The sequence below is a fragment of the Jaculus jaculus genome, chromosome 14, assembly GCF_020740685.1.
Source record: "Jaculus jaculus isolate mJacJac1 chromosome 14, mJacJac1.mat.Y.cur, whole genome shotgun sequence".
NCBI lineage: Eukaryota > Metazoa > Chordata > Mammalia > Rodentia > Dipodidae > Jaculus > Jaculus jaculus.
In genome coordinates, this window is record NC_059115.1 from 48898198 (window position 1) to 48920565 (window position 22368).

General features: G+C 40.8%; 1 protein-coding gene across 8 annotated transcripts in view; it reads left to right on the forward strand.

The window, feature by feature from the left end:
- The window catches only part of Foxp1 (forkhead box P1), a 526824-nt gene that overhangs the window by 455836 nt on the left and 48620 nt on the right, over window positions 1-22368 (forward strand). For all 8 annotated transcript variants that reach the window (XM_045134139.1, XM_045134138.1, XM_045134137.1 and 5 more), the window contains one exon: window positions 14567-14671. In XM_045134139.1, the coding sequence (XP_044990074.1) occupies window positions 14567-14671 (105 nt within the window). The remainder of the gene's footprint in view (window positions 1-14566; window positions 14672-22368) is intronic.

Sequence of the window (22368 nt, forward strand, 5' to 3'; positions counted from 1 at the left end):
AATGAATTATTACATTATCCAGAACTCAGAAAGAGCTGTGAAACTGGAGCCTGGGGAGGTGGTCAAAGTGCTTGCCGTGTACCTGGGTTGGGACCTACATGAAATGCCTGTATGGGGGTACCTACCAGCAATGCCAGCCCTGGGGAAACAGAGACAGAATCCCTGGGCCTTGCTAGCTAGCTAGTCTACCTGAATCACTGAGCTGCATTTTCCTTGATAACACTATCTCCAAATAAAGGTGGAGGGAAACTGAGGAAGGCACCTGGCACCAACCTCTGGCCTACACAAAGTGCACCCATGCATTTGAAGACTTTCTGATGCTATCTTACCTACTCGTGAATTGTATGCATCCCACTTTGGGGACTATGATCAATAAACCCAATATGGGGCTTATCACAAAGTGAGTATTGAATAAAATGTGCGAAAGTCACCAGTAGAAGAAAAGGTATCCCAGTGAACATTAACATAGCCACTTGTTCTACAGAGAAACAAAAGGAACCAACATACAATAGGGTGTGGCTCCAAGGAAACCTCAAAGCCTAATGGTCCTGAGCTGGTGGATTCGTGTCCTAGGCTCCTTTGTTCCTCCATCTCCCCCATCACCCAATCCCACACACATGGTTCTTCTGCAGGGCAATGTAACTTTTGGAAGTCGTGTGTTGACTGATATAAAGTATTTGGGGGAGGGGGAGGTGAAATAAGACTTGGCATCCGAACTTTTGTTGATGCTGTTAGGTTTTCTGGGTGTTGGTTCCTCTAATACTCAGACCTTGTGACTCACCAGTACAGACATGCTTGCATGAACAGAAGGAGAATAGCTGCCGAACTGCATTAATAACATGTGGATTAGTGGCCCATGTGTCTGTATTGACACAGTCGCTCACACCACTCTTTGGAAATCTTTCTGTTTTAACAAGATGTCAGTGTCAATGCCACTAGTAGTTAACTCATACTTGCAGACTCAGAGCAGACCTGGACCTATGCCTCACCTCGCTCTTTCCCTCTCCATATCCCTTCACTCATCACCTTGCCAATAAGGGCACACTGCCCTTGTCACTACCCACTCTGGTTGCGTGGCTGCATTGTGATCTGCACACTCCAGCCAGCCTTGGGTTCCATAGCTCCCCTCTCTAGTGCTCCATGGCCCTCTATGCCCCATACTCTTGGTGAATGGAAATCCAGATGGCATGTTTTTGCCCACTGTCACTGAAGAGGGTGGACAGGGAATGTTGATGATATGATTGGTGATGGGAGACACTGCCAAACATTGCAACTGTCCTCACGTGCTCACCACTGGAGAAGCCATAAAGATGGTCTACACACTTACATGGTCTGCTCTCAAGAGCTTTGGACACACGCTCTATGCAGTGCAGGCCTTTGTCCTGTCAGTCTTGGATGAGTGGGTAGCTCTTCCTCCCCAGTGAAGTTGAAATGTGACTTCAGAGACTTGCTGCTGGGTCAGTGTCAACTTAGTAAGCTAGTGATCTCGCTATGGATGTATCTCCTGGAGGTTTTTGCTTATGACACTTCAGTCATTTGAATAGAGATCCCTCTGTTGTGAGGTTCACCGTGTCTTCTTTTATCAGTCAGTTGTAATTTCTATGAAGTAAATAATTTTTTAAATTTATATAAAACGAGTCTCATCCTATGAGATTACATCTGGGGAATTCAGGGTGGGACATGCTTTTGTCTCATGCACATTGAAATATGCCATAAGTCTTCTTGCTCACCTGACCCACCCCGAAGCATTTTTGAAGATCCGCATAACACATGCAGTAGGTTTCCATGGGATCCCCTCATTTTCCAAAGGGTAAGGACCTCAACTCCATATGTACCACCTGAACCATAGACCCTGGTTTCTTCAAAAGTCCCACACTCTCACTTTCCTTTTTGAAAGGCTGGTTCTTGACTCTCTTTCTCCCATGGGCTTGGAGGGTAACTATAGCACACTTAGACTCTGTGGGCCTTGAAGTTTAAGAGACTACCAGGCTTGTTGATTCAACTTGTACACCTGAATATTACTGAGCATTGGTAAACATTGGTCACTAACCAAATGATTTAGTAGAGTCCTCCACATGTGCGGTAAACAGAAATGGAAAATAACCTTTCCTCTGAGTAGACCTCCACGGCCTTAACTGTTTTGAGATTTCATGTATATGTATATGTATGTGTGTGTGTGTGTGTGTGTGTGTGTGTGTGTGTGTATGTGTGTGTGTACATACATACATATATATGTATATGAATATATATGTATACATACATACATATATATGTATATGAATATATATGTATACATATATACATACATACATATGCATACATATGCATGCATATATATGTATGTGTATATATAAAGTAGTCTGTACTACTCAAAATTCATCTAACCCAGGAGCCTGCCAACTCAGGCCATGCCCTGAGACTATATATAAATAATGTATCAATATTAAATCCAAACAAAAGTATTGAATATAAGTCTATGTCACAGGACCCCAGGGTGTCCGTAGTTGTTCAGTGGAGGGATTGCCCAGTGCCACCATACTGCATTATTTCTCCATCCCTGCCTTGCCTTTCAAACCATAATTTCTGAATTTGTGAGTCTTCTTTAAACCTTGCCCTCTTGAGGTCAGCTGCAGAATGGGGATTTCCTTAGCATTCAAGTGAGTGGTCTTCATGGACCATGGCCCAACCTCACCAGGAACCAGTAACTTCTTGGACATACACAGCCTTGAACCCCACCCCTGGACTACCAGATCATAATCTGAATATCAGAAAAGTCTCCAAGGGGTTTGTATTCAGGCTGAAGTTAGAGAAGCACTGTTCCAAGAATAGCACTAGAAAAGGAAGGTTGTATGTCCTGAACCCCAGACACCATCCATTCTGGCAGGCCAGTCAGCTTTTGTTAAGTCACTCTCCTGCCATGCTCAATTTTTGGTGTATCTGCACGTACCTGTTAGTGCTACTCAGTTAATATTTTATTAAACAGACTAACCTGAACAGGTTTCATAAAATGTCAGTAATGAGCAATCATGGTTCTGATGGACTCAAGCATGTGAGAACATGAATGCACAAATAGGTAAGTGAGAGTATCTTTACTAGTCAGCTTCATCCAGGAGTGAGTCCTGCCCGGAGACCATTTTATAAGAGTGACCCTGTATTTCCTTCAGGATATGGCAGCAAAACCATGCTGGATATAAGCAGTTAATCAATTGTGTTTCAGATGTACCGTTAGTTAAGGTAGTCCTCACATCTCAAGCGAGGCACAATATTGAGAGCGGATAAGAACAATAATCTTCATCGTTGTTTAAAAGCACAAATCTGGTACTTAATAGACTAATTCACAGTCACTCCAATTGCAAGTTTTACTCATGAATATCATATCACAAGGGAATGTGAAATCCTCTAATTAAACATGATTTGAAAAGCAGCAGAAAATTGAGATGATGAGCGTTCTGGGGAAGGAGAGTCAAGGATTCCCTGCATGAGAGAAGAGGCGCTTGTGTGTTTGCTGTGGCATGTACCATACTCCATCTTTGTTCATTTTTGGTAGACCCACTAGTGAGCTTTAATAAGACACCCTTCTCTGTGCGGGATGATTTTAGAGCCTATCATCAGCTTACTTTAGGAAAGCTGGCTAATAAACACGTAGCCACAAGTGAGATGGGAGAATTAAATCCTTGTGCTATAAATGTGATGTCTACCTTGTCTCTCAACTCTCTGGTGTGAAATATGAAGCCCATCTGCTTCTAGAAGTGTTTCCTATGACAGTTAAGGAGAAAGGTCATTTATACAAAGCTGCTTGGAACACATGTGCTGTTCACAAGCATTCGTCCTCCCGTTCTACATCTCACTTTTGCTCCTATCGGAAGTCCGAGACCTTTCTCCAGTGACATAGCATTGAACTTTAGGAAAGTCTGGAACCAGTGTTTAGACTTCCAGCTGATTTTGAGGAGATGGAAAATGCTATAAAAATGTCCCACGAATAAAATTCAAAATGGAAAATTGTGGGCGATGTGTAAGGAGTCATCTCTTTTGCTCCTTTGACTCCACCTTGCTCCTTTGGTTAGGTCATTTGTGATCATGTTCCAAAGCCATCTCATTTTATTTAGTTGAATGTGTTTGAGTCAGGTCAACATACAATTGTAAAAGTGTATGTTTCACAAATATTTGAGATTAGTTTCTGAAAATTTGAACTGGAAACTAAAACCTGTTCATATTTTCAGCACTACCCTCATCAGTCAGAATGTTCTCAAATTAAATTTGTGTTCCCATTCTCACACCTAAGAAGTCCCTAATATGGTACGTATAATCTCATTGGATGGTCGACATGGTGGCAAAACAGCAAACAAGGAAATGTCAACTGAAGCATGGAGAAAGAGAAAAGGAAAAAAGGAAGGGAAAGGTTTGTGCAACTTATTATTCAAGAACTAAGAAAATAAATAAAAAATCGTAAACAGTAGTGGCTTGCATTCACATACGTCATTGTTAGGATCACATTGGTTACTACAGTCCATAGTCCTGGAAGAAGGATGTGGCTTTCTGGAAACATGAGGCATCTATTAATGTTTTAACTGAAAATGAACAGTCCTTTTCCATCCAAAGTCAGAGGTTATGGCAAAGAACGGGAATCTGTGGCTTCATGCTGATAGGACAAATGGACATGAGACCAAAGAACTACAAAGGTACGAGTCATGGAGGGCTCGAGCAACCAGGAGCCATGGGCAACTTTGTCAACCCAGTGACCTTTCATCCTGAGTGTGCAGCTCAGGATCAGAGTGCCATGAATGTTGTCTGGTTCGCTCTGTGAAAGTCCTAAACGGTGGGAACAAAGATAGTACTTAGTGGGGAGATAGGAAGGAGTCAAAGCAGGTGGGAGAAGGTGTTGGCTCCTTTGTATGTGCAGTATGTGGGGGAAGTATGCTCCACAGCAGCCGGAAGATCTCCACTGTGCCTCTGTGGAAGGCAGAGCTCATGTTCACTCCTTTAACCAGCATTCACTTAGTTCTGCTCCTGTTTGCAGGATGCCTGCATATCCTTGGTAAAAATGGTGGAAGGTGTGCCATGGGAAGGAGTTCTTGTGTGGTCCATTGAGCTTTCAAAGAAGGAAAGAGGAAGTAGGAGACAAGGATGTTAGGTTTTCATTCATCCGACTCCTCCTCTTCTCCTTTCCCCCAGGAAAGCCAGTTACCCTCTACTTCCATGTGACCTGGAGTGCCACAGTATATTCTGGAAGGACTTTTGAAAACACACATGAAAGACGAACTCTCATTCTTCAGAAAGTTCACCTTGAGGGTTTTATTTTTTCTGACAAATCATTACCTCAGTCCCTACCCATAAAATCTCAAAAATTATTTTACTGCTGAATGCAATTTTAGAAATTACTGTAATTTATAAAACTTTTTGAAAATAATAAAGTATATGAAACCATTTGTATGCTAGGGAAAAAGAAAAATAGAGAAAATGAATTTTATAAATAATATTATACTTAATGTTCTTTTTTTTTTTTTTTCATGAGGCAGGATCTCACTCTTGCCTGGGCTGACCTGGAACTCTCTTGCAGCCTCAGGCTGGCTTCCAACTCAGGAAAATCCTCCTACCTCAGCCTTCTGGGTGCTGGGATTAAAGGTTTATCCCACTGTACCCAGCTATGTGACAGGTACCAGATTATTCAAATGAGAATAGAAGAATCTGTTCATCAAATGGTGCTGAGACAACATTCAGAAGAATAAAGTTGACTGTTTATCTCAGATCACATTCAGAAATTAGCTGAATTTTTATATGACTTAAGTGTGCGAGTTCAAACCATAAACTCCTGGAAGCAAACATAGGCATACTCTTTTACTGCCTCAGACAGTAGTTATTTATATGTTGTACAAAGGTGGCAGGAAACAAAAAAAAAAAGATTTTATTAAGTTAAGAAGCACAAGAAACCTGAGTTTAGATCTCCAGAACCCAGGTAAATCCAAACTCAGTAGTATTAGCATTTGCAATTTCAGTATGCCTCCTCAGGTGGGCAGGAAGACAGAGAGATATGAGAAATCCTGCCTAGTGAACAGAGCAGGAAGCAGGAGGAGGTAACGAGGGGAGGGGACAAGCACCCAAAGTTGTCCTCTGACCCACAAATGCACTGTGGCACCCATGAGCTTGCACTCATACGTTCACATTACAAACACATAGCAAAAAGAAAGGGCTGGAGGGAGGGCTTAGCTGTTAAGGTGCTTGCCTGTGAAGCCTAAGGACCCATGTTCCACTCTCCAGTGCCTACATAAGCCACCCACACAAGGTGATGCAAGTACACAAGGTGGCACAAGTGCACAAGGTGGCACAGGTGTGTGGGCTGGGTCACAGGGGCTGGAGACCCTGGAGTGCCAGTTTCTCTCTCTCACTCTCTCTTGCATTAAAAAAAAAAAAAGAAAAAAACAAACAAGGAACAAGCCTGGCATGGTGGTACACACATTTTTCCCACCACTTGGGAGGCAGTGGTAGGATCACTAAGAGGTCGAGGCCACCCTGAGACTACATGGTGAATTCCAGGTCAGCCGGGGCTAGAGTGAGACCCTACCTTGAAAAAACAAACAAACAAATAAATAAATAGAACAAAAGAAAAGAAAGAACAAGCAGAAGACAACCCAGGAAATAGATAAAAATAAATATAATTGTAACTAGTGAGGCATTTGTATCCAGAACAAAGAAATGTGTGCTTTTTGTAAATACCTCTTTATTTGTATATATTCCTCCAAGTCATTAGTAAAACAGTCCTGTTAAAAATAAGTGAAGGATGTAAATAGACATTTCTTTTAAAAAGATATACAAATGGCCAGCGAGCTCTTGAAAATATGTTCTACGTTATTAGCTACGTAGGGAAATGCAAACTCAAAGAATAAGATTATATAGTGTGGACAATTTCACTCTCCAAGGCTGAGTGAATGAAAAACCCAGAAAAACAAGTGTTGGCAAGGGTGGGCAGAAATTGGAGCCCTCAAACAGGGCTGGTAAGAGTGTAAGATAATACAGCAACTTTGAAAAGTTCTCGAATGGCCATCTAGGCTTAGTATTACTGTAATCCTGGCATTAGGAGACAGAGCAAGAGGATACCGACTTCAAATCTGGCCCAATAAATAAGTATTAATAAATTAATATAAAATTACCACTCAACCCAACAATTAAATTCCTAATAATTGACCAAGTGCATATACATACATGTTCAGTATTTCAGTATTCACAGCAGCCAAAATGTGAAAACTGCCCAAATGTTTATCAAGAAGCACCAGGTGTGATGGCTTATGCCTTTAATCCCAGCACTTGGGAGGCAGAGGTAGAAGGATCACCATGAGTTCGAGGCTAGCCTGAGACTACATAGTGAATTCCAGGTCAGCCTAGGCTAGAGTGAGACCACAAGACCCTACCTCAAAGACCAAAATAAATAAATTAATTAATTAAATAAAATAAAGACTGGCTAGGGCTTCAGAGATGGCTTTGTGGATAAAATATTTGCTGAACAAGCAAGAATGCATGAGTTTAGAACCCAGAACCCACATAATAATAACCAGATGCTCTGACAGGACTTTGTAATCACTACCATGCATACTGGTGAGAATCATCAGAAAATGGGGCAGATAACCTGGTGAGCAAGCCTCAGGGAAGAAAGGGAAGTCCTGCCTCAGTGGAGGTCCTCTTCCCTTGCAGATATAGGGTGACGTGCATGTGACATCACACGTGTCATCACAAACACCACGAAGAAAGAAACAGTTGGGTAAACGATGTAGCACATAGGATAATGGAATAGTGTCCCACAATACAAAGAAAACTGCATAGCCGAGGTGTCCAAAACATTATGTGGGCTGGAGAGATGATGACTCAGTGGTTAAAGGTAATTGCTGGCAGGCAGATAGCCTGGGGTTCATTTCCCCAGTACCCACATAAAGCTAGATGCACAAAGGGGTACATGCCTCTGCAGTTCATTTACACTGGCAAGAGGCCTTGGCGAACCTGTTCATTTGTTCTCTTTGTCTCTCTTGTAAATAAATAAAAGTAGAAAAAGAATTCTGCTAAGTAAAAGAAGCCACGTACAAACAAACAGTGTTGCCTGAATCTATTGATATGAAATTTCCAGAGTGGCAGTTAGCTCAGCAATTGGCAGTGGCTGAGGCTGGGAGGAAGTATATTGTTGTCACTAATGGGAACAAGATTTCTTTTGGAGGGAATGACACAAGTGTTCTCAAATTAGATTGTGATGATCGTTCTATACCTTTGGATTACTCAAACCCATTGAATTATAACCTTCCTTTAAATGAGTAAGCTGTATGCCATATACAGCATGATTGAATTCAATGAAAACTAATATTCCATAATTTAGAGCAGTTAGAGAATGACCAGCAGTCTTCCACAGTTTACCAGGTAACAACATGCCAGTGAAATCAAACAGATTATAATTTTGGCATAATTTTTTGGGGAATGTAGAAAGTATATTTCACCAGTAGGCACAAATGTCACCTTTTGCTGAAGATGTATCTGTAAGTTAACAAAGAAACAAAGAGGCAAATATAGAATGGGGAACAACAAGCTAGTAGGAAACTAACAGAAGCTGTAGGTGGGTGCATGCAGAGAGCTCCGTGCACCTTCCACGGAAGGAAAGTTAGCAGAACATGTCGCAGTGACAGGGTCAGTTTTCTCTATCCATCTTCAAAGAGTTCTCTTCCCTTGGTAACCACAGGGGAAATTAGCATGTCCACACTGTCACCGAAGATTCTACCTGCAAACTGTAGAGAACTTGTCCCTTTAGTAGGGAGTGGGGTAATAATAGTTTGGAGTTCTGTTTAGGTAATAAATTTGGAAATGTAAAGTGAAATCATTAGGGACAAATCATGAAAGTTAATGAAATCACCCCCAGGGGGTGGGTGGGGAGATAGCTCAACTGTAAAAAGTACTTGCCTTACAAGCATGAGGACCTGAGTCCAATCTCCAACACTCATGTAAAAAAGCCAAGTGTGGTGGGGTGTGCTTGTAATCCCATCCGTGGGGAAGCAGAGACAAGAGGCTCCTTGATGCTCACTGGCCCAGCCAGTCTACCCTAATGGGTAAGCGCCAGGCCAATGAAAGACTCTGTCTCCAAAAACTATGAATGGCAATTCTGAGTTATGAATAACATTTGAGGTTGTCTTGACCCTACATACATACTCATACACAATCAAAGTAAAGTTAAGTCTTCTCCAAAAGAGCTGGGGCTATAGCTCAGTGTTAGTGTTTTTGCCTCATTTACAGAAGACCCTGAGTTGAGTACCAGTGCTAAAAATATATATACCTTCTCTAAAGTCAGTATTAAAGTGAAGACAATGGATGGCAAACTTCAATATTAAAAAATAAGCCTAAAGCTGGGCGTGGTGGCGCACGCCTTTAATCCCAGCACTCGGGAGGCAGAGGTAGGAGGATCGCCATGAGTCCATGGCCAACCTGAGATGACAGAGTTAATTCCAGGTCAGCCTGGACCAGAGTGAGATCCTACCTCAAAAAACAAAACAAAACAAAAAAGCCAAAAATCATAGTAAAATGTCATTGAGAATGATAACATTACACCATAGCAAATAATAAACAGTATTGTAAGTATCATGTAATATCAGGAATTATTACATAGTTATATGTAAGTATACTGTTCAAGGCAAGTTGATTCTTTCAGATCTAAAATGTTATCACTGTTCTCATGTTCAAATTTTATTTAGTTTTTACATATTAATTATTATCAAGAAAATTTTAAATCATTTTGTTGTTTTTTTTTAATTCATCTTTTTGCACTTCATATATTCTGGATAAGATCAAATAATAGAAACTATCCTTAATGACATGTTAATGATAGAAAGTGTCCTGATGATACTGCTTAACTCTGGTCTTTACCTGATAAAAATATAGAAAAGCAATCACTTTTGAGTTAATTAGAATAATATACTTTTTGCCTATTTATTGGTAAATCTCCTTAGCATTTATCTAGCCTATGATGTGAGTTGCTAAGCATGTGGAAAAGAAGGAATATTCAACTCAGGTGCTTACAAATGAACAAATAAAAACTTTAAATAGTCCCGGGGCTGGGTGCCAGCACACACTTGTAACCCTAGTACTTCAGAGGGGAAAGCAGAAGGCATCCAAAGTGTAAGGATTCATTGGCTTCACAGGGCCAACATAGGCTGCATGAGACTCTTGTCTCCAAAAAAGGACCCAATTTTATTTAAGGTTTTATTTAGGGGGAAATATTTTTAAGTCTTTGCTCTGTGTTGTCCCCCAGAGTCCTTCAGAAGTTGTACTTTATGCCTTGGTGAGTTGACCTGGGACAGTTTATTTCAATAATGTGCCTCAGGCCTATGTCTGACCATTAGATGTTTTCTCCATCGTTTCCATCCTGTATCTGGGGTTCTAAATGAAGTCAAATTACGCACATTATCACCCTCAGTTTGTGTTTTTCTTCTTGGCTTAAGCCAAAAGGCAGCAATGAAAATGCTGCTTTCACATTCTCACGAAACAGACAAGCTGCCATTCTGAGCTGCTGCGTGCAGTGGTGCCCGGGGCAGAATGACCCAGACGGCAGCGCTGGAAGTGAGCCTCAGCCACAAGGTGGCATAGCAGATAGCCTGCAGATCGAGTCTTGGATGACACTTGTTTTTGTTTTTCCTACTACGTACACCCATGTGTGACCAAGAATTAACAATTGCATGGCCTCAAATTCCTAAAATGCACAAAATACAAACTTCCAAAAAAATAAAAAAATGACAGTTTCACAATAACTCCCTCCCCCCCCCCCGCCCCCTTGTGGTTGAGTTTTTCGTGACTTAGGTGTCTTTCCAGAAGTACTATCAGGGCCCCGCTACCAACCTCTTCCTTCCACACTGAGGCTTCGTTTTTCAGAATTGTATATTTAAATGTGCCCAGTTGCACAGTACAGAAATCAAGTAACAGCAGTACGTGCAGTTCATGGCTGTTTTTGAAAACAATACTACATCAGAAGAAAAAGAGCAGTCAGGGCAAAATGTGAATGCTGTCTGGGCCAGGGTGGCCATGGTTTCTGCAGCAGTAATTCAGCAGTGTGTGAAGTTTTGAAATAAGATCATGTAATCTTTCCATAATAAGGAATAAGCTTGAAGTAAGAGGCAGGTTTCCAAGAAGTCTTGGGTATGTTTAAGTGTGTGCTTGTGCCAAGTGGCTTGTGGTCATTTATTTAGTCCGTGGATATCCAGCTGTAGAGAGTTGTCACTTGTCTGTCCTTTTGAAATAATGGTCCCAAGTTGAAGTAGAAATGGACTCGTAGAGGAGGGTAGTTTTTTTTTCACAAGGTAACAAACAAGCAAAAGAGAAGCAGGAGGGACACAGCAATTATGCATGCTGTATTTCTAGTCATAAATTCCTCTAGTGAACAGGTTATTACTTTGTCTATTATTAATTAGTTTGAGAACATCTTTGACTTATCCCAAGAAATGTGTGCCATTACCATTTGCAGTTTTTTTTTTTAATTTTTAATTTTTATTTATTTGAGAGCGATAGACACAGAGAGAAAGACAGATAGAGGGAGAGAGAGAGAATGGGTGCGCCAGGGCTTCCAGCCTCTGCAAAGGAACTCCAGACGCGTGCGCCCCCTTGTGCATCTGGCTAACGTGGGACCTGGGGAACCGAGCCTCGAACCGGGGTCCTTAGGCTTCACAGGCAAGCGCTTAACTGCTAAGCCATCTCTCCAGCCCCCATTTGCAGTTTTTAACATGTGATAAGTTTTGTGCCCTAATAGACGTGGCTTCCAAACTTCAAATCATATAAAACACTTAGGATAGCTCATGATGCAGGTGGTGTGTGGCACTGTTCAAGAGAAACTGGATGCAGTATTCACAGAAAATCTAAATCTCAGGACTCACTAATTGGGTGATTCTGTTTATTTAAACATGTCTTTTGGTTAGAAATGAGTGTTTGTTTAGCTTAGTAAATATTATTTTTAGCAGTAAGAAGAAAAGGAAATCAGAATGTTCAAATTATTTGATAGGCACATAGGAGTTGAACATAGTTGACAACATGAGGCTTCACTTACAAATTATATTAAATGTAAATGAATGATATAATTCTATATGGAATAATGTCATAATTTGTCAAAAGCATGTATAAACACATGTAGTTTCGGGCATTTTTTAATTATTTCCCAGGTTTTTCACAACTGCATACACAAGTGTGTGTATGTATATGTATGTATGTGTATGTATGTATATATATATATGTTCTTATAAAGCTGTGACAATAGTCCTAATAAAATAGCTAAAGAAGGTCTGATGACATGGCTTAGCAGTTAAGCACTCGCCTGTGAAGCCTAAGGACTCAGGTTCAAGGCTTGATTCCCCAGGACCCACGTTAGCTAGATGCACAAGGGGGTACATGCATCTGGAATTTGTTTTCAGTAGCTGGAAGCCCTGTCGTGCCCATTCTCTCTCTCTCTCCCCTTCTCTCTTTCTCTGTCTGTCGCTTAAAATAAATAAATAAAAATAAACATTTTTTTTTAAATAGCTAAAGAAGTCACACGTGGTGACACACACCTTTAATCCCAGCACTTGGATCACTATGGGTTAGAGGCCAGGCCGAGACCACGTAGTGAATTCCAGGTCAGCCTAGGCTTGAGTGAAACCCTACTTGGTGGGGGATAGGGATTTTTTTAACAATTAATAAAAATATTTTTAAAAATATTTCTTCTCAAAATATGTGAGAAATATAGTACTGTTGAAAGAGTCATTGCCTACTAATACTGTAGGTAATTTTAAAATTCAGCTTCCAGATCTGTCATAAAACAGATGGGGGCAGACAGTGGTTCTCTCCTTCAGCCCAGTGCAGTTTCACCCTTAACTTCTTGCAGAATAACCTTCAATTACTGGGCCTGATGACCTTCAGTAGCTAACCTTTTCCCCTGGTTTTATTCTTTGTAAGAGGGTGTTTCCTACAACCTGTGCAGATTGTGTTTCTTTCCCATATTTATTTTCTGTGTTAGAGCAAAATCACTCATCATTATTTTCAAATTATGCTAGATCTCCAGCAAAAACTTTCAAAGCCACAGGGGACCCACTCCATATTGTTTCATGTATGTGCACATGCCTTTGTACATGCACGTTTACAGTTAATGTTCTGTTGTTGCAATGTTCTGAATCTGCACGCTGAGGATTAATTATATTAGTCAGAGACAAGTAGCATTTGCATACATGTGGTATAAGAATGTGAATCAGGGCTGGGGAGATTGCTTAGTGGTTAAGGCATTTGCCTGTGAAGCCAAAGGACCCAGGTTTGATTCCCCAAGACCTATGTAAGCCAGATGCACAAGAAGGCACATGTGTCTGGAGTTCATTTGCAGTGGCTAGAGGCCCTGGCATGCCCATTCTCTCTCTGTCTGTCTCTCTTCTCTCTATCTCTCTCTGCTTGCAAACAAATAAATAAAAATTTTAAAATATATTTAAAAATGTCAATCAATAAAATATATGAATAAGCATCTCTTAGTATGAAATACAAGCCTTGCGTGTATGTGTGTACATGTGTATGGCAGAGGCCACTTACACACTCCATCATAATGCACTCAGCTTGAATCTCAAAGTCAGACAGAGGCAGTGGTGTGAGTTACAAAATAGCCCTGCCCGTTAAGGGAATGTGCCTAAGTACAAAACAGAACCCTCAGTGTTAGTTTTACATTTCTATTTGATAGAACCTAAGGATGGAAATGCCTGTAAAAATAATTTTTGTCTGAGAGAAGTCTGGATACAGAAACTTAAGAGAAAATATTTGAGAATCTAGTTCATTGTTGAGCATGACAGATCCTCTTCCCCAGGCACCACGTGGTGTGGATCAAAGTATTTCAGGACTTGATCTGAGTGGCCAAATCATCATGTATTGATCCACACCTTACTGGAGCATTAACCCCTTCTTGCACACACCAAATTTTCTGTCATGTTCTGTGTCAGTAACTATAAGAAGATTAGCATCCTACTGCCATTAGCTAATTCTAAACTATTCTTCCATATGGATGTTTGTATTGCTAAATTGTGTTTTAGAATAATAAATTATTTGTATCTTTTTTGCTGGATAAAATGAATTTATAAAGAAAAAATACTCAACTATGTGAATGCAGTTTTCAGGGGGCTGAGAAGTGAAAGAACCATAAAATATTCTAGGTAGAAAACACAGCAAGTGAATTTCAAAATCCAATAAAGATCTTATAATTGTATTAGGTAGACTAAATAAGGCGTCACTTTTTTGAAGAATTCTTTGCTGTCTGGGTAGAGAGATCTGCCTCAAACAGAAACCTGTCAAATGCTTTCATACATAGAAGTAGGTTTCCAACATCGGGTAATTATACCTAAATGTGTTTAGAACATAATATTCTAACTCTTACAGTTTGACTCCTGCTTAAAAAAAAAAAAAAAGCAAGGATTAATGAGTAGATTCCACTGGAAATGATGATCTGAGATTTTTACGTGCTCGTGGAGATGTGTGGTCTCCTGGGTGTGTGTCCCTGGTCCCAGAAGCCGAGTCTGCGCCCTGTACTCACTGGCTCGTGTCCTGTGCTTTCTTGCAGCTTGTCCCACGAGGAGCAGCCTCACAGCCACCCTCTCTATGGACATGGCGTATGCAAGTGGCCGGGCTGTGAAGCTGTGTGTGAAGATTTCCCGTCATTTCTCAAGTAAGGAGGATTCTCTTTTGGCTTTTACTTCCCGTTGACAGTGCTTTTGGTCGTCATGTGCCTCTCTGAGGGAGAGTTTCATGCCACCACGTTGAGAATGGCTTCAAAGTCACGATCATTAGGTACAGCTATAAAACCCACTGATGGCCGCACCAGATAGAGGCAAAGGCTTAAAGCCAAAAAGCCCATGTTTGCCCATCTTTTCCATACCTTAGTGATTCAAAAAGAACATTAACCTACTGATAAACTTGTGACCATTTAGCCTTCACCTTTTTCGTCCATCTTCACATGGCTTAAATCAGTGACATACATACTCAATTCTACCTTTATATAATTGGTGTCAATTACTGGTGCTTTGATGAGGCCATTTGCTTGGTGTTATATACAACACTTGGTATACCAACTAAAGCGGTGCTGAGGAAACACCACCACCTACAATCTTATCTTCCTATAACAGCACTGACTTCCATTTAGAACATTATCCTTATGTCAAGCATTCAGTAAGTAATTCCTACAGTCCTATGAGGACTTAGGCTTTTGTATCCAGAGCTGTGGCACTGGTAAGTCTCTTTGCCCAAACCTCTGATTCTTCTTCTTTCCCCTAGCTGAGGTGGTAGCTCTGCACTGCATCATACTGCTGGCTTTTCCTGTGTTGCCCAGCTCACAGTCTTGGCATTACCTAAGTATACCTTTCAGTCTTGACCTACGGCTCAGCGTAATATTACAGTGTGTTTACCATGTGTCTTACACTGAGTCATCTTGTTCTCTGCTTCTGTGCATCAAGGTAGCTACCTGGTGGCTCACAGAGTTGGTGCTGGGGGTCTTTTTCCTGAATCTTTTCTCATTAGCTCGGGGAAATAGATACACTGATTGATATGCAGTGTCCTTTATTTATGGTCCTCATGTTGTTAGAATGTCCTGGGCACTTGCCCTTAGGTACCTGGATATAAATATTGTGATAAAACCCCTGTTGCAGTCAGTTTCACATTGCTGGACAAATGCCTGACCAAAAGCAGCTTATAGGAGGAAAGGGGTTTATTTCAGGCTCACAGATTTGAGGGGAATAATATCAATGGCAGAAGTAGCTGGCCCCTTCCCATACATCCAAACAGAGAGACCTCTTTATCCAAACAGCCAGCACAAACTAATGAGCATAAATTGCCAGAGTTCCAACAAGTGCTCTTCACACACCTAGTAGGATGGATTCACTATCTGCCCCCAAACACACCTTAGGGCTGGATTCCCAAGATCCACCCCCAGTGACATGCCCCACCCTGGAGCAGGGGTTTGCCTGCCAGGGGCTCAAGTAAGAAGTTTAATCAAAAGTGCCTGAGTCTATAGACCCTACATTCAAACTACCACATCCTCTTTGAAGATATGTCTGATATTATCTACAAGTAGTTTTAGTGAGTATTTTGCTTCCTCCTCCTCTTTCTTCCCACTTCCTTCTTTCCCTCCTCACTCTTCCTTCCTCCCTTCTGCTAAAATTCTCCTTCCTCCTTCCTAGTTCTTTATTTCTTCTCCTTCTCCCTTCTTCCCACTTTTTTCTCCTTTCTCATTCTTCATCTTCCCATTCTTTCCTTTATTACATCTTCTTTCTATTTTTCCCTTTCTTCTTTAGTAACAACAGTAGAGAACTTTGATGCTTTATTTTAAATTAACCAACAACCCTTCAAAGTTTATTAGCATTCAGATGAGTGATGCTTGCTTTGTTTGCTATAAACCCATCATCATCATATGTGATTTGTTTTGTCTCTATCACTACCCTATCATATGGATGTAATGAGAGTACAAAAAAGGCAGAAACCATTTTTAATTTTGATTTCCCCTTTTGTATCAATTTCAGGTAAATACCTTGCTCATTACCCTCATCTGCAGAATGGCTGACAAACATTGGCCAACATGATTTATTCTAAAGTATTTCTTAAATTGCCATCAACACTAGGAGACACATGTCAGCTCTGGAGACAGATAGGGACTGCCAGCTTCCCAGCTTGACCCATGCAAAAATTTTCATTAATGATCATAGAACTTCTAGCCTATTCATCTTCAAGTCATAGACTCATATCGTAGCTGACAACAAAGATGTAGATAGACTTCCAGATGTAGAGTACCACTTCCAGTACTAAAGAAAACACCTTGAAGATCACTGGAGTTGAGGCCAGATTTGTTCCCTCTGAAAAAGATGCTTGTTTACGTCTAAGGATATTGGGTGTCTGGCTGTTGTATTGGAAACCACCTATCCATTATTTACTGTGGCTCTGCACATGGCATGGCACATCCTTGGCTCTGGTTTCATGATAGAATTGGAATGCCCTCTATCAGGTGGCAACTGTAGCCATGTTATTTCCTGGTGCTTCCAATTTGTGCACTGATTTTTCTGAAGGCTTCTATTTGCCATGTGTTCAGGAGTAACATGAACTGATACAAGGAAAAGAAAGGGGCACAGATGAACATCAGCTGCTGTGGACTGGGAAGTCCTGCATAGGACCAGCTTCAACTTGCATAGATCCAGAGGCCTGAACCAGAGCTGTGGAATCTTTTAGATTACTCACTTTAAAAAATAATTTTTTTTTGTTTTCTTTACTTTCAAGTGGACACACATACTGAGAGAGAGAGAGAATATGCATGCACCAGGACCTCCTGCTGCTGAAACAACCTCCAGAATGCATGTGCCACTTTGTCTTTCTGAATTTACATGGGTACTAGGGAATCAAACCCAGCTGGCAGGCTTTACAAGCAGGCACCTTTAGCTGCTCAGCTGTCTCCCCAGCCCTAAGAGATTCACTTTTGCCATATCTCTTCTCAGTCCTAAAGAGAACTCCAAATGGCTCTTAGGAACCTATTCTGTTGTCCCTTGAATTCCACTGAGAGAAGCTACAGACTTCTTGCTGTTCCTTTCCGTTTTCCGTTTGCTCTTCCTTTTTTAAAAAGTGGTTTCTGCTGGGCATGGTGGCACATGTCTGTTATCCCCACACTTGGGAGGTAGAGGTGGGAGGATTACCATGAGTTCAATGGCACCCTGAGACTTCATAGTGAGTTCCAGGTCAGCCTGGGCTAGAATGAAACTCTACCTTGAAAAACCAAAAAAAAAAAAAAAAAAGTGGTTTCTTAGGCCATAAGCCAAATGACTTGCATGATATTCTAGTGGAAGGTAGCTTTGCCTTCACCTTGATGATGGTTTTGCATCATAGGTTCTCTTTTCACCTATTTCTAATCCCCAGATTCTACATTCTTCTAGCAATAGTGTGATTAAACAGCCCTGAGCTATATGACAGGCACAATTTCAAATCCTTCACATATGCTAACTCACTAATCCTCACAGCCATTTTATTGGGATAATGTTACAATACCATTGTGAACATACCATTAAGGCAACTGAGGCACGGAGAGATTAAGTGATTTACCCAAGGTCACACAGCCACTGAGAAATCTCACTTCAGAATATTGTTTTCAAGTGTTGCACTCTGCTGTCTGGTAGAACCTGCTCAGTATTTTGTTAAGAATTAGTAGCTTTCTTCAATGATGCCAAAAGAATCTAGGAGAAAGGCAGGTTAGTGAGGCCACACACTCTGAGTAATCATGTGGTTAGTTAGGGTTGTTGTACCTGTGAACCCTCGTCTCCCGTAGCACATGTACTTTGCTATATTAATGATGACTTCTTAAGATTGTAAGAATTTAAAGGTGTTTCATGTAAAGTGCCTAGTCCTTAGTAAATGCTGTTTAAAAAAAGTGGGGGCACTTCTCATTTACCTAAGCATATTTTAGGAATGATTTAAAATATAAAAAAATTTCTGACCTTGCAGGTAGATAAGATAGTAATTTATCAGAAGAGACTGATCTTCACAGTCTCTGGTCATGCACTGGAATTCTTGAGGTGACGCATCAGCACCTCTGAGGGTCGGTATTATAGACACTGTAGGTCACAAGGACAGTGCCCCACCTCTACCACTGTCTCTTAAAAGCATATGAGTGAGAAAGGTGCATCAGTGTGTCCCTCACACCAGAATTTTGGCCCGTGACCTGGACTCCCATTTTATGTCACCGAGCATTTTTAACTAAGGGGTCCTGGATTCTGTCCCCTTGAATTCAGAACCCCAGAGCTTGTTCGTAGTTGGGGATATGTAGCATATTCTGTAATTCCCCTCACCAGCCACAGGTTTTGCACCTGCTTGCTCTTGGGTTCTTCCACGTGACTTTTTCAGAGTTCCGTGAGAAGAGACCACTTTTAGGGACTGTTGTCCTGCCTTCTGTGACTCTGAGTTGACCAGACAGAACCGTTACGGGGTCGGGACTGGTTTTTGCGGGGTGAAACTCTTTATCTGTCAGTGAAGTGTCACTGTTAATAACAAGGGAGGCGGAATCCTAGATCAAAAAAGGAAGTGCATTTTTCCCTACTTCCGAAGAAATCTGACAACTGCTGGTGAATGCAAACCAGAGACTGGACACTTCTCTGTGGCAGTGTGTGCAGAGCAGTGCACGTTCCCCACGAGCTCAGTTGCAGCGCCCTTGACCCCAGAGATGACTGCTGTTTGACAGTTGGGGTTATTTTTCTCCCCGCCATCAGAGGCTTTCTGGTACCCCCAGAAGTTCCTAGGTCCAAACATGGTGCAGTTTAAGTGTTGAATTTTGCCATTTCTCTCTCCTTTTTTATCTACCAGCCCCAAGTTATCCTTTGACCCTTAGTATTTGTAGCACTAACTGACGTTGGCAGTGAACGGGGCCTCTTGAGTACAACAGCCGAAGGAAAACAAGCCCCGCCTTCCATCCTCCCAGGATGTGAGGCTTCTGGCTTTTTGTGCTCTCCCCACTTGTCAGTTTTTTTTTTTTTTCTTTTCAGATCAGTTTGAAGATGCAGTCTTTATTAGAAAATAAGTAGTCATAATTCTTCCCTTTCTTTAAAAAATAATGGCCTGGGCATGAAGGCTCCATCATGACCATAGTTCCTCACATGGAACTTAGAATAGGAAATCAGATAGGACCACTGTTCAAAAATGCCAGGTTTTCTTAGGTGCTTGGGGACAGTGTCACCATCTCTTATTTGTGTTTTTGTCTTGTTGGCTTTTCTGGGGATAAAACCCTATATAGTGTCCTGCATGCTGGGCCAGCACTTGAACCCCCTTTGTCTTTCAGATGGTTGCTTGTACAGATCTAATAAAGGTCTGATTTGTATTTGGTTAGTATCTCATTTGAAAACATACATTTTGTTTTTTTTTTCTCATGGAGAAAAGATACATGCAAAACAAAGATAAACAAAACAAACGTTCCTGGCATGTCATTCATACACACACACACACACACACACACACACACACACACACATATAATTTCATTAAGGACAAAATAAATTTTCCCGTGGGCTCTAGTAGAACACTTGCAGAGAAGCATTGAAGGGAAGTGCCCAGAGATGGAACTTTGCCTCTTTCAAGAAGGTCGAGGGCTGAAGACAGTAGAAGTTTCTGTGGAAATTTGCTTTAAATTTTTTTTTTTCTGTAAATTTTACTTTTCAAAACTGTGAAGAGTTTTATGTGAAAGAAACTACTAAGTGTGCTCTGTAATGTTTTCACAAGTGTTTTTATCATGGTAACATCTTGTTTACTTTAGTTCCCTGCCTAAAACTACTTGGAACATGTTAAGAAAACATTTCAAGAAAGCCCCAACAAAGAGGCTTTTGTTTAACAGCCATGGAGAGGCTGCATGGATCACAAAGGTGTTAACTTTCAGCCCCTTAAGCACTTCCACATGAAATTCCAGCAACTATGTTTGTGGTTTTGGAAAAACAAAGTGTACGTTAAAGAAACCAGGTATATGCTAATACATGTCGAAGGAGTCCGGATATCATAAATTGTTTCAAACCCATTTGTGGCTCTTGCATGCCTGAATGTTCTACAGCGAAATTACCTCTAGTTAGTACTGGAGTCCTGAGCACAAGGGGAGGGAATAGCCAGCCACGATTGTGGTTGTATGCAAATTGAGTCCCAGCTTTACTGTTGAGACCTCAACATTATAGGGATGACTTTTTCAGTAGATCTGAGGTAAAACATTTAAGAAAATCCAAAACGAACCTTATATTTTTACAAAACTGACCTTTCTGCTTATTGGATATTGTTTAGTTGTTTTAAGAAAATAAAAACTGGGTGTTCCCAAGGGGGAAAGTTTTTTTTCTTAAAAATGTTTCTTATTTAATCTTACTTTGCCCAAGAGTTCAAGTACTCAAAGAGGTCAAAGTGGCCTAAAGACCACAGTGCCCTCTAGTGATATATAGAATATTTTATAGAAAAGTTTAGACAAGTTTGCCAACTAAGTATAATAGGCTGCCTATCACTTTGCGCAAAAAGAAGCAAATAACACTTGAACACTTTTTTTCAACAAATAGATTTTAGTTGGACCTAAAAATGAAACTTAAACTTCTTATTATAAAAATTAAATTGTTTTTGAAAGCATTAGGGATATTTTTGAATGTCTACTTCAGAAGTTGACTCTACATACAACACAGCTGCACATGTACATACAGAGCACATGTGTGTGATTCTAGATGCCCTATTGTGTATGTTCTGATATTCTAAGAGCCATTCCTCAGCTAGCTGTCTCACCTGATCATTTCCGGCATGTAATTAGCAAGCATTACTTAGAAGATGGGGATCATCTCTGTCCCATACTTTTATTGACACTGTCTACCATATTATGGCCATGTCTAAATGGTAGAATTTATTATCAGCAATAGTGTCACAAAAGTCTGAGACAGCGATTTTCCTTTCAATAAAAGTAGTTAAAAACCTTTTAGAAAATCCATAATTTTGATTGCTGGTACTTCATAAATGTATAACTGGTACTTTTTAGCTGTCTCTTTAGGGAAAAATGAGTTTTATCACCTGCGGTACCTGGGTTAATGAAATTGTGTGTTGGAATTTAGCCAGGATGAAAGATGAGATCATTCCAAGACACTAATATTGGCAACAGGTCTCATAAAAAGCTCTGACTCCTGAGTGAAGTATCATTAGGTTTTTTTTATTATTATTTTATTTAAATTGAGAGATTAAGTTAGTTGTCATTCCCCAAGTTTCTGAACTAGCAAGAGTCTCATTTGGCATTGCATGCAAAACCCAGTGACCTAAAACCCAGCAGACAGCCAAGAGAAACAGAGCAATGTCCGTCAGTGCCTCGTGGAAGAATTTCCTCGCCTCAGATTTCAGCCCAGTTCCTGTTCAGCCCTTTTCAAATCACGACTCTCAGCTCAGATTTGAAATAATGCTGCCTTTTTCCCCGTGTCCCTCCTGTGTTTGATTGTTTGTGGATATTAGCTGTCCAGGAAATCCCATACTTACAGATATAAATCCAGAGTGATCTTGTTTTTCCGCAGCCAGCCCAGGATGTATGAGACAGTTTTGATGATTTGTTAATTTTTGTGTGTGTGCTGTATACTTTGAGGGCGCACTCAGCTGCTGAAATAGTGTCCGTCTCACACAGAGAGGAAGCGTTCTACTTTTCCTTCTTCGCTTTGCATGTGCTGGCTTTATTTTTGGAAGGCTTTTTTTTTTCTCTCTCTCTTTTTTAATCTCTTCGTGTCTGCTCGTTCTGCACCTCTTCCATATGGTGATAAACAAGGGGGACATTGTGCTGGAGACACTTAGCCCGAAAGTGTCAAGGGTGGGTCTTTGGAGGTGTGTGAACAGGGTCACATTCTTTCCAAATGTGCT